The sequence below is a fragment of the Ursus americanus genome, chromosome 24 (genome assembly GCF_024610735.1).
Source record: "Ursus americanus isolate L20-20 chromosome 24, mUrsAme1.1.p, whole genome shotgun sequence".
Lineage (NCBI taxonomy): Eukaryota > Metazoa > Chordata > Mammalia > Carnivora > Ursidae > Ursus > Ursus americanus.
In genome coordinates this window covers 21,119,389-21,132,829 of record NC_142150.1, presented here as the reverse complement: position 1 = coordinate 21,132,829, position 13,441 = coordinate 21,119,389, and the positions used below count along the sequence as shown (strand labels likewise).

General features: G+C 46.3%; 1 protein-coding gene across 3 annotated transcripts in view; it reads right to left on the bottom strand.

Annotated features, from left to right (window-relative positions):
- The window catches only part of EHF (ETS homologous factor), a 40,727-nt gene extending 27,884 nt beyond the window's left edge, over positions 1-12,843 (bottom strand). Inside the window, exon 1 of one of the 3 annotated variants that reach the window (XM_045808509.2) lies at positions 12,690-12,843. Coding sequence is in view for 2 of the 3 variants with exons in the window: in XM_045808508.2 (XP_045664464.2) it covers positions 3,443-3,472 (30 nt within the window). In the remaining variant the exon portion in view is untranslated. Of the gene's footprint in view, positions 1-3,442; positions 4,465-12,689 lie in introns of those variants that run through there. The other 2 variants (XM_045808508.2, XM_045808507.2) reach the window with 2 other exon arrangements.
- Between the last annotated feature and the right edge of the window lie 598 nt (positions 12,844-13,441).

The following is a 13,441-nucleotide window of genomic DNA, read 5'->3' as shown; positions in this document are numbered from 1 at the left end:
TCACGGAGCAGATCTTAAGCAAGGCTCGGCCGGCATTCCCGTCGCCAGCCCTAGAGGACTGCGAGTCAAAGTCACGGTCTGCCTTCCTCCTGACTCCTTTATTCATTCAACCACATCATCCCCAAACTGCCACAGAATTGGCTGCCTTGTGGGTATTTTTACTCCTCAAGCCAGAGGAGCAATTAGGCATTTTAAATAATTACTTTTGTGATGACAGCGATATCCAGACTATTCTCAGGCCTTAATCAAAGTTACCAGCAGGTGAATTCACAGCATTTGCCCTAAGGATATTGCAACAGCTTCCTGACTTCCTGTTTCAATATGACTGTCATTTCAAAAGAACTCCTCCGAAAGAGGAGAAAAGAAAATCCACGTACATGTGAAATTTAACTGAACATAAGACAGGCAATAATTCATGTTTTCCAAATGAATCAAAATGTGAATCAAGCTTGGGGAATGTATTTGATCCTCTCGGGATTACATCACAAGTAATTTCATACCCTCATAATGTGTTTTGAAATAGACATTTCATGTTCCCAGGGGCAACATCTGAAGTATTATTCCTGGGCTTTCAAGCGTTTTCATGAGTGATGATGCCGTGTTGGGAAGCCAAGTGTTGATCCATTATAGATACACTTTACTGACTGCAAGCCATTTGGAAATATACATATTATGCTGATCTTTATCATTCTTGGTGCCAGACCCAGACAAGATGCAGATACTCACAGAGGACAGGCACCAAAGTTGATCAAAAGACAAGATTGCCTTACATGACCTGCAGGGCCTTTATCAATCCCTTTCAGATGTGACAAACTAAGAAGAATAGGGCAAGCTTGGAATCTTAAAAGGTCATAGAGCCTTTTGACACTGAGGCTCTCACCTACCAAAACTGCACATTCGTCCATACCTTGCTTTGCATATATTCCGTGGGCCCCAGGCCCTCTAAAGACCCTCTCTAAAGACCATTGACCCCTACAGATCTAAGGACACATAGATCTTTAAGAAATCTCTCTTACAGCCACGTTGGATTGAAATTTAAAAGAAAACTTTGTAGTGGAGTCAGGGCTAGGAGACATAAGTGTATTCTGACCTATGAGAGAAACCCCCAGAGATTTTATTCTTATCCTCGTCCTTAGCGTGGGTGTTGCCTTATTCCCCTACAGTGACACCAAGAAGAGCCCCACTGTCCCTCTCCATTGGGAGCTGAAGTAGGAACCAGGCTGTGACCAGCAGGGCCATTCGGGACTGTTGGGCAATGCAGTAACGAATTCACCATTTTCCCCATATCAGTATGTGTCTCCCTGCTAATCCCCTTCTCTATTCTAAAACCAAGAAATCATAAAATAGAGAGGAAAATGAAGAGCAGAAGAAAAAGAGGCCTCGCTTCCTAGTACAACCCGAGGTCTCTGTAGGTCTCTGGAAAGGCACAGGTATGGCCATTGGAGCATCCAGGACTCCTGGGATGCTTATTTTCCATCCAGGCTGAAGAGGCCATGCAGGTGCTTCTCAGAGTTTGATCTATAGACCACCTGCGTCATCATCATCATCATCATCATCACCACCTGAGGAGGGGTTAAACTTCAAGTTCCCACCCCAAACCTCTAAATCAGAATCTTCATTTTTAAGAACCTCCCTTAACCAATCCTCCAGCACTCTCATGGTTGAGAACGTCACCTACTCGCCTTCCCTGGATGTTCACAATAAGAAAACTGACTCCAGGAGATAGTAGCCTTGAAGGAAACATCTATGAATGGAAATCCTTGTAAAGTCAGAGACAATCCAGAGAACTCAAGCTCCAGACCAACGGGGGAGACTCTATCGCTGTATTGTTTGCCAACTTGAAATAAAGCAGTTCCTGGTGCTCAGTACCACCAAATCGTGAAATTCAACAATCCTCAGCTACTCACAAGGACGAGACTCTGAATGCTGAACAAAGAAACCTGGCCTCAGAACACAGGATTTGCCGAGGATTTTTATGACGGTCATTTCCATCCAGAGAATCTCCTGGTTGGCCGAGTCACCCCTTACCCAAACCCACCCCCATCTCAGACCTTCGAAAGATGACTTAACCACCCGGGATGTTAGGCCTCATACCCAAGAAAATTGATGTCTTGGCCTTCAGTGGAGAGAAAGGGTCATCGAGAAAGGCTTGTCTTGCTAATAGAAATATTTATTCATCCCCCCCAGTTAACATACATTTATTGAATGTCTACGAGACGGTGGGCACTCTGCTAGCTGCTGGGGACACAATGATGAGCAAAACACAGACGCTACTCGGCCCTCATGGGACTGTTCAGCAAAGACACCACCTCCAACACAATGGTAGCTCTTTCCAAAGTCGTCAGAGCTCATTCCCCACCTCCTGCTGGGGGTAGAGTGGAGCCAGTGCAGAGGGACCAGGAAGCCTGTTGGCGTTTGGAACCAACCAACCTTGGAAAGAACTGCGACTATGTTGAAAAGCAGGCCCGATCCTCTTCTGTCCGGCAACCCCACGGCCTGGCCTTCCCAGGAAACCCTTACTAAGACATCGAGTTGGCAGACAGGAGCGTGTCCCCGAGTTTCACAAAGCAGCCTCAGCCAAAACCAATCTCCACTCGGGACAGAATAAAGTAGTGAGCTGTTCGGAGGGTTGATTGTCTCTCCCCGAAACAATGGCGTGTTTATGTGTGGGAGGGTTGAGAGCAGGTTGTTAACAGAAAACCCACCGTAAACAGAGCTGTTAATTTGGTGCCTGGCAGGGTCTTCTGTTATCTTCTGAATGCCTCCCAGAGGGGATAAGCCTACCTTTTCATTTGAGTTGGCAGCAGAGTTATTTTTTTGCACCTGTTGCTCTGCTCCAATAACAACCCAGTTAAGCATTGATTTGTTGGAAAATAAACAGAAAAAAGCAAAGAAAGGCATCTGCCCAAACAGCCTGAGCTGGTTTGACTGAGCATTCATGCCAATTTGTTTTTCCTATAAAAACCAAAGAAAAACCTGTGCTTTCAGTTTGGATGCTACCTTCCCACTCCCTCAGAAAAGGAGGTATCGAATAGACCAGCCAGAGCTGGCAGGACCAAGAAGCCAGAAGACACTGTACTTTTCCATTGGCTGGCTCTGTGAGGGCACTGAGGGGTGTCCAAGACCTGCAGAATGACATGGCCAGCCTCCAGTCAGCCAGGTTAAGATCATGAATCAGATTAACAGGACCAGAGAAGGGGCTGCTGGGAGGTGATTGAAACCCAAACCACACTCTTCCCGATGGTTGACTTCGGAAAGTCAACATGACCCAGGGAGTAGGTGTGGTCTAAGGTAACCTAAAGCAGAGACTCAGAGTGCCGAGTCTCAGTCCGGCCTCTCCCACAGACTTCCTACAACCAGCCCTGGGCAACAAGCATAATTTGAAAGCCTCTGGTCCCTCAACCAGTTTTTCCATCGGGGAAACGAGGCTAGCCATACCTACCTTGAAGGTGGGCTGTGTAGACTCACTCATGTTCCGCCAAGTGACTTGAGGTCCCACGTCTCAGGTAGAAAGGACCTGAGATGTTCGGGGTGTGATTTCTGCATTAATTCAAGCATCATTGCACTCCTTTCTCATCAGTTTGTCAATATCACATGACGAGCTCAAGCCAAAAAGGGCCACAAAGTGCTAAACAAATCACTCAAATGCAGATCACAGCAGCACTAATTAAGCAATCATCACCATCATCACCCAGCCTTCCATATACACAATCAGAGAAAGCCTCTCAATGTCTCTTTTCTAAGCCCCGAGAAGAAAGCGCAGGACGTGGGCAATGTGTGACGTTCCCCTAGATTACCACCTTCCCCCAGCTTTCTCTCAGCCTTCGGGTCTTCATTATCACCAGGCCACTGGCTTAATGGGGGAGTCACGGCAGCCAGGGGAGGCCTCAGAAATGCTGCTTCTCAAGGAGCGTTAAGAACAGGGTGTTCCGGCAGGGGAGGGACATGGCTGGCTGAGCATTCCCCAGCATTCTTGTCATGAGCAGGGCAGGGAGCGGAGTGCCTCAGAACCAAACCGGGCAGCCAGAAAAATAAAAGATTTAACAACACCCTCAGTTGACTGAAAAATAAATAAGACCAACTGTGCAGGAATGCGGGAAGGGTGGAGAGAGGTAAGAGGTGGGGATTGGAGCCAGGGAGGGGCTGGGATGGACTGGAACAATGGATTTGACCATTTCGAGATGCAAGTTTTCTTTCCAAGAAAAAAACCAAGATGCTCCAGCCAAAGAAAGATCAATAGCCACTACATGGAATCTCACAGACTCATTACAAAACAACCCCCAAAACTATGACAGTGATGATAGTTTCTATTTATTGAACATCCCCAATGTGCTAGGAGTTGAGCTCGGCTTTACAGAAATGATCTCATTTAACCCCGGACACTAGTACTAATATTATTCCCATTTTACAGACGGGGCGCAAGAGGTTAAGTGACTTACCCAGAGACACAGAGCTACTAAATGGACTGGATATATTATAGTAAATGTGCTGGGGAGTTGGTGGGGGGGGGTGGTGAAAATGACAGAAAATGCAACATAATTCTCTGTAACTAAAAATGGATCCTTGTATTTCTGAAGTGGAAGAGGATGTCTTTTAGAACCTCACGCTTTTGTGGAAATTGAGATCCTTTAAGAATGGCTCCCATCATTTTTTCCCTAAATGTAAATAGGCGGCACACCCATCCTACTTGTGCCCAACTATAAAACCTCCCTCTGGTGTCCGTCCGTCCCGATGCTACAGAAGCAGCAGCTCATGGCCACTCCAACCCACCTGTCAAAACTGTTGTCTGGCTTCTTGTTGAAAGCCCCATATTGACTCAGGGGCTGGGCTTGGCTGCTTGAAGCCATCAGACTTATTAGCCATGATAAAAGAGCAGTAATAATAACAAGGCAAAAAAAAAAAAAAAACCAACAGTTGAGAAGTTAAGGGGAAATTATGGCTCCTTTGGAAGAGCACCTGGTGTCTGAGCCGTCACCATCCTGATGACAGACCCACTGTGTTGTGTTGCAGACATCACGCCGACGAGAGGGAGACTGTGGATGTGTCATTTGGGAGCCTGAATTCCATCACGCTGACCAACAAATCCAGGAGAGTCCCCCCGTTCTTCTACTATGCCCATGACCCTGGCACAGTTTGTAAAAGCCGTAAAATGTCAATAGAACCTCATAAGGCTCGTTCCACGATCGTCTTGGACCTGAGAAGCAGCTACGATCTGAATCTCCTCACAGATGAAAGGATCTCCTCTTTAGAAGAAGTAGCATCTTTTTGCACAGATAATCATTAAAGGACAAAAGGCAAGAAAGCCAAGTTCACTCATATCACCTTCCTACAAGAATGAGAGACTCTCGGCACACCCGGTCTCTTTTTCCCTTCCGGAACACACTCCGCCCTGCTTCTCCTAGCTCCCTGTCTATGTAGTAAGCCCCTTGGGAAATGAAAAATGAAAAAAACCCAACAGCAAGGTAAACAACTCCCTACCAGAAAGATTTTCCAAGGAACAAGGTACCGTCTATTCAGCTATTCTTCCAGGTGCTTTGGTGGAAAGAAATCTTTGACATTCAAAAAATCACAAAATTCACCAACTCAGAAACTACAGCATCCCTCTTTGACAGGCCGCAGCTCTCCACCAAAGGTCAGCCAGATGAGTAAGGGGGATCTCCAAGCAGATTCCCGGTTCCCCAGTATCAGGAGTTGTCACACATTACAACAACTTCATCCCAACCAGAGACGGACCAAACTACGTAATTTGCAGGGCTCGGTGCAAAAGGAAAACGCACGGCCCCATGTTCAAAAGCTATTAAGAATGTCAAGACTGTAATCGCAGAGCATTAAACCATGCCCAAGACCTAAGTGTGGAGCCCTGTGTTACCACACGGGTTGCGTGCCCAGGACACTGGCCCTGTCCAGTGGGGCAGTCCCATCCTTTGCCTTCACCTGCAGCAACGCTCTATCACCATGGGGAGCAGGGGGGAATCTTTTGTCTTTGTCCCATGAATGACCTCCTAAAGTAGTTGGTAGTATTAAAATATGGCATTGAACATGCCTGTAATAACACCTGGCTTACAGCAGGCACCCAACAAATGCTAGCTGCTATTACTGTTATTATTATCATCACTATTAATTATTATTAATCATTATATTCATTATGCCAAGGTCCCTCCACAACTCCAGAGTTACCCATAGGCAAAAACAATGAGTGGGAAGAACATATACCCCTGCTTTGACAGAGACCATCTATTAGCTGACGTCATTCAGAAACCATTCCATTGGCCCTGTGCAAGAGAATGCTATAAATTAAAGGTTCCTACACTTTTATTTATTTATGCATGGACCCATTTTGCAGTCCGGTGAGACCTATGGACCCCTTCTCAAAATAATGCTTTTAAAAGACAAATTAAAATAACAAGATTAGAAAGGAAGTTTATATTGAAATACAACTATCAATATACTTTTTAAAATTAATGTGCAATATCATAACAATATATGTGCTTCTTTATTAATGCATTAAATAAGAATATTTAGTGCAGGTCGAATAACCTCCATGATATCAAAGTAATGATGGACATCGATATTTTGAGACATCTGCAACAGGTATAATGTGATATGAAAATGTCTGTTAATCTCTCTCGGTGACAGTCAGTCACAGCTAATGTTACTGTAGAGTTTTGCCTACATTTCTATTGAGAGACAATGTTAAATTTTAGTTAGATTATTAAGAATAAAAACATCATTTTTTATACACCCAAGTTTGCAAACTCCTTGAATTTTTTCCATGGACACTAGGAGCCTGTTGGGTCCTAGGTTAGAATCTTGCTCTTTTATTAACAGCGAGGACTGCTTGTGCAACTCAAACAGCTTCTAGAAACCACTTCCACGTGACTACAAGTCACTCACAAGGCACTACGAGTGTCATTTGAACAATTTACCAAGAGGCAGACCCCATGGTGTCTTGCGATTTTTTTCAAAGCCTCTAGAACGCTGACGGTAGTAGCCAGTATACATCTGGGGACACTCTCAGGAATTTTAGGGGCGGGCAATGGTATACGATGTTGCAGTCGGTTAAGTGAACTTCCTGGAGGGGAATCAGTCTCTTCTGAAAGCCCCTTACATGCCGGGCATCAAAACACACGGTTGGAACATGCCAGGTGCCCACAGGTCTTCCTTGGAACTCCTACAGGATGTGGTTTGCAGCCGGCTCAAGCCAAGCTCAATCTGGAGGTCCCCCGTTACCATGGTTCATCCCACATCCCTGCTGCCCGCCTTCCCCAGTGAAAACCTTATTGCACTTCTTTCCCAAGGTCACAGTGCAGAATCTACGTCGATCACCTTGAAAAACGAAATCCCGGAATTATTCATCCACTCTGACCCAATCGAGACTCTTCGAGAACACCCATGTGGAGGACTTACCCTCAATTTCCATTCTACAAATTACTAATTATTTACTCACAAGCATTTGTCCAAGTATTTTCAGATTTTTTGGTCTAATTTCATCCTGACAACGGCCATGTGCGGATGCTATTAACCTCATCTTCCAGAGGAGGAAGTCTAGAGCTTTCATAACTCACCCAAACTCACTCAGCTACTCAGTGTCAGAGTCAAATCTGAACCCAGGTACTCTGACTCTAAACCCAGCGTTCTCTGTAACACATTCCAGCTGCTTCCAAGCAATAAAACACTCACAGCCTCCCGCCCAGTTCAGATACACAAGCGGCCAAAGTCTATTGTTCTTCAACGTTGTTCAGCCCACAGCCTTCTAGCCGGTGGAGTTAAGATGGGTGAAAGGTGAGCTAAGTGCTGTCTGAGTTTCTAAGTGGACATCTGGCTGAACTTGGGGCCAAATCGAAAGCCCACTGCAGAGGCAGACCAAGTCTTGTGAGTAGTCACCATGAAGACGGCACCAAAAATAGCCTTCACCTTGCAGACCTCACTGACCTCATCCACCAGAAAATCTGATTGGCCCTACTGACGGAGTGTTTTCAAAGGTTCCTAAGAGGAATCCCAAAATACTATCTACAAGACAGCCATATTCTCAAGCTCCGTTGTCATATACAAAAAGTAGAAGGCCCTCTTCGTATTCTAAGAAAGACCCAATAGACTTTTAGAAGAAGTTGTTATCAAGCTAAGGAAGGGCTGGCAGGGTGGCAGAAAATTTTCTTATCCACAGTTGGCGCAATGAGGGCCCAGTCCCCAGGATTGGTTATTGTACGTCTATGACATAGAGTGAGAGGGAAGGGACAAAAGAAGCAATTTTAAGGTCGCCACAATCGCAACAACTTCAAAAAGAGTGTGCGTCTAGATGAGGTCATACAAAAGTAAAAATAAGTAGCTATGTTAAAATAATAGGGCTAATGAGGTGGTCTATAAAAATATTATAGTTGACATTTAGGTTCCTTTTTATTTTGGCTTTGTTTTCCTCAGAAAACATGTTTTAAATCCACCAATGCTGGCCACATTTTTAAATAAATAGGCAGATACTCTTAATAAGGATGAAGATGCTTCTAAGAAAGGCAGGGAAGGAGGCTCTAAGGGCCAGGGTGTGCAGGGAGATCGGAAGAGGAGAGATAATATGAATCCAATAAACCAGAACAAGGGACCCAGCCCATAAAACAAACCGAAGACAGAGTGTGGTTAGGTGCTAGTGAAATCAATTTTCAAAGGAGTATTTTACAGGGTGTCTCTTTTAAAACAAGGCCAATTAAAGCCCCTGGAGCCTCTTTAAATGGGCCATTCTGTTTGACCCTGTTGCAAGCTCTGGTTGCTCCAGATTCAGGCTGAGGCCCTCTGAGAACACCGAGTCTCCGGGTGGGCTGCCCAGCGGCTGGGCCAGCCATGCTCTCCCTCTGATGGCATCTTGGTTCTTCTTCTAAGAGAAGGGAGTCCATCTCCATCCAGTCCAGCCAATAATCCCTGGACAGTCAGTCAAGCAAGCTGATTAGCACCCACAAACGGAGTGGACTCCATGGGTGCCCGAATGTTTCCAGCAGGCTGCCTTGGTGTTTTACAGAGGACAGCATCAGCGGGCCCTGTGGCCGAGAAACAGTTGCTTTCATCCACTTCTACACCCCCACCCACCTTGAACTCCTGAGGCACACTGATAAAGATGAGATGTTGTCATGGGAACAGAAGCTAACACCCTTAATCAAGGCTCTAGGAATCTGGTCTTAGTACCTCCACCAGGTGTATCCCTTCAGCCATGGTCCGAAGACCTTAAGGAAGCCACTGAAGGGCTCCTACTGATCTTCGTTCCTGTCTCATCCTTAGGAGGGCGTCCCCCACCCTTCTCAGCTGCTCAAACTCAAGCGAAACCTGCTGACCGCTGGGCTTACCTGCCTTCTCCCGATCATCAGAATCTGAAGGTGGAAACAGAGCTTAAAGATAACCAGGTTCAAACACCTTTGTCTGGATGAAGACACGAAAGCCCAGAGAGATGGGGTGTCCTGCTCTGGGCACCCGGCTTTGCCAGGACTAGAAAACCAGGTCTCCTGACTGCCCGCCAGTCCCGGGTACCGCCTCGCGCACACTGTGCTCCCATCATTCAAAAATGTAAGTCTGAAATTCTTCAGGGAAGATTCTTGAAGAAATATCTTTTTTTTCCCTCCCCTCTGAAGCCCGATAAATTTTTTTTATCAAATAACTCTGGGAGATCCATGGAAATTTCTACTCCGGCACAACTCGGCTTCCTGACATCAATGCCATTTGGCTTGAACATACGCCCCATCCTAATATTAGCTGCTGTGGGAGCCATTCTCCCCACTGCACCATTTGTTCTCTGCACAGCCCTAGAGCCTGGTCTTTTAAAACCCCGTCACACTGAAACAAACATAACAGTCACCTATTTCTAGCAAGAGCCCAGTCACCTGCACCTTAAAGCAAATCATATTACTAAAAATTAGACAAGAAAACATTAAATAGAATTTATTATCATCCTCATCTCTTCAATTATTCAGCAACGGATTTGAGACAACACTGGCAAGATCTGACTGCCATCCTCCCTCTGTCTTCCGAGGACAATCCCCCTCGCAGACTCGGTTTACCCAAGCTGGAAGCCGCCACCCTGCATCAGTGAGCCAGTAACAGAGCCAGGGTGAGAATGCGTAGTCTCTAAACACAAGAGCCCCTAGGGGACTCCATGCCTCCGGACCCGGAGCCCCACCCACAACAGAAATGACTGTCACTTCAATTGTCCCAGAAAGAGATCTCAAACAAGAGAAATGGGCTGAAACAGCCACAAAAAGGTGTGACCAAGGATCAAGTTCCAAGTTCCTATTTGGTTTCTTAAAACCGTGGCTCTGCTCTTGAAAGGTGTGAGTGGGTTCTGCCGTGGCCTTCTTGGTGTCCACCCCAGCCCACCTCCCAGAGCTCTCTGAAAATCGCCTCTGCTGGAAAGGGGCCAGAGAGGCCTCCATCTGGAGAAAGGGGACCAGACTGAAGGGCTTCTGAAAGATGTGTTTAAACCTCTCTGTCTGTGCCTGATGCTTTCGCATCGAGCAGGGTTCTCAGGCGGGACTCTCAGAAAAGCGAGGTGGTCTGAAGCTTACAGCCCAGGGCTAAAATTCCCTAAGCTGGGGAGTAGGGGAGAAAGAGGAGAACATAAAACATTACAAGATTCCAGAAAGCTAAATTCTATTTCCTAGAAGTGAACTTTGGCCCAAAGCACTCACATTCTGACCTAGGACCCGATCCGAGTTCCTTCCAGTTTCCAATTAGCTAATTGAATACAGTTGAGTAAATATTTTAACCTCTCAATTTCCTTTTTGTCTCAGCGTCTCCAGGGGTCAAAAAGATATCGAAAGAGGTTATTTAATGAGAGTATAAAAAGCACAGAACCATTAAGAGGAATGTAGGGCTTCTCGGAGGTCTAAGACGTCTCCATTTGGGGGAGCTCACAATATATTAAAAGACAGAAAAAAAATGTAAAAACTGTTGTCTGAATTTAACAAATAAATGCTTTGGAACACAAAAGGACAAATAGAATTGAATTTGAGATCTTCCGTACATTCGAGGCCTGAATCAGATTCGCTGCCCTGCCCACAGTCACTCTAGGAGGGGCCTGACTAATGCTGCCATCCTGAACAGCAACACAAGAGAACCTACGGCAGTTACTCCTCCCAAGTTATGTTCTTTTAAAAGGCCTCTATGAAATACTTCAGAAACGTGGAGAAGGATTGTCTCCATGATATTTGTTATTCTTTCAAATATGATCACAGACTTCTAAGTGACCCTCATTTCAGGTCCCCATGGCTTTTCAAATGCATCCGCATCAGCCATTAGCAGATGGTGTAGAAATGACAGATCCCACACGACTCTGGGTTATAAGAACACGGAATGGATGGCTTATGTCGGAGTCTCAGAATGCTAGATCGCAAAACGAGGACAAGTGAAGCCTTCTGCCAATTCCAAATACAGCTGTTAAAATTATTCTTGAAATCTTTGACGACCCTTTCTCTGGTGGGACCTCTTGCCCATGAAGCACTTCCTAAGGACTTCACCTTCCCTATCAGAAATCAGCCGTCCCTTGACCTCCGTGGCATTAGCACATGGCCGCTCGTGATCCTTGCCTACCTTTTTACACATTGAAAGGCTCTCTCTGGACACATCCTCACACCCATGCCTGCAGAACCAATTGCTGAATCGGTCCTCCCGTCGGAAAGTTCTCAGTCAGAGCCCCCACTTTCTCCTTGTGACTAAGATCAGCGCAGATAACTAGCAGAGACCCTGTGGACGCAGATGCACAGGGTCTCCCAGGTCATCTTAGAAGGACACACGCTTCCACAACACTGGGGGTGCGCTCAATCTGCTCAACCACAGATGGTGAAAAGGTTACCTCCCTGGCGTGGTGTTGTTATTTACCCCCTAACATGAATTCCACACAGTTCCCAGTTCTACCCACATTGAAGGCAGCACTTCCCTGCGGTGTCCGAACACATGAAAAGAGTCCCTGTTTTGGAAGGGCATCTGGTGCTGTTGGCTCACATCTGCCGGTCTGGTCTTAGTAGCCCATGATGGCACAAACGAAGGGTTAGTCTGTCCCCTTGCGAGATGGCACAATTCTTTGTCTTTTTTTTTTTTTCTGGACAGAGCCATTTTTTGGTGTGCAGCTCTCCCCAGTGTCCTCGCCTCCTTGGGCTGCCTGACCACTTTTTCCAGTGAGGGTGCCTACGCCATCGCCTGTTTCCAGCCATTTTCCAGCAACAGATTAAACCAAAGACAAATCTGCCTTTCTCTCCAACCAGTGAGTCAGAAAAATTACCCATAGAAGACATCTCTAGACGGTGAGAACGTGTGCTCTGAGCCCCAACAGCTATTCCGCCAACCCCAACCCGGGTTTCATTGAGCTACACCAGGGTCGCCTATCCCTGGCTGCCTTTTTGTTTCACAATTCACCCCAGGGAAATGGCTTTGTCACACAGATAGAGGGAAACCAGGGGGCTTTTTAAATTCACAGTGGTTGGAAGTCCAGACTCAATGCAGCGAATTCACAGATAATATCCAAAGAAGCCCAGCTGCCTTCCAAAATAAAATCCGAATTGGACCCAGTGAGGTCAGCACAGGTGAGCTGAGCTGCACTTCCTGCCAGCTGCCTCCGGGAGTCGGCTTTATTTTCATCTGTCTGATTCAAGGCAGGCTGCTCTTTCCACTCAGGTGTTTGAATTCCAGATTCAAAAGAAGGTTTAAAAATAAGGACTTACCTCATTTACCTAAAGATTCTGGGTGGGAAATCCAATAGCTGTGGCTAATGGAGGGGAGGCAGCAGGCAGCCCGCACGCCAGCTCCCACGGGGATAGGGAACCAGGGGTGTTATCACGTCTGAGCCCTCATCGGAGTGAAGATAAATGCATATGACAATAATTTTAAATCATTTTGTAGGATGTTAAGCAATAAGCCACCAACCGGGAATTCCCTAAGTCACTTCCCCCTCTTCTGATTGGCTGCCGGGCTCTTTAAAAAAATAAAATAAAGGATTACAAACATTGGCTCATTTGCATTTGGCCAACTCACACGTTAGTGTTCAAACAAAACAGGTCTAACCAGGTTATGCCTGTGTCTCAAGAACAGAGAGACGACCTGTTAATGGATGAGGAATTGATTTGGTGGTGACTGTTCTTTTCAGCTGAGAGACTGTTTCAGGTGAAAAGCGCCATGCTAGCTCCCCAAAGACACCATCTCCCCAAAGACGCATTAAAGCAAGCTAAGCAGAGGTTCAAACATGGAGGAAATGATGGTATTGGGGAGTGGGGGCCCTTTTAAACACCTGTCTCGTGTACTAATCTGCGTTTAGTCAACTCTGCTTTGGCATCAAGACCTGTGTCCTGGCCGTGTGGGTATCAGGTTCTGAAGGGGCTCTCCCCAAGGCGCCATGATTGCCTCTTTCACAGTGACCCTTGGCAATGTCAACGGACTTCGAAAAGTCATTCTCTACCCCCCCACCCCCCACCCTGGC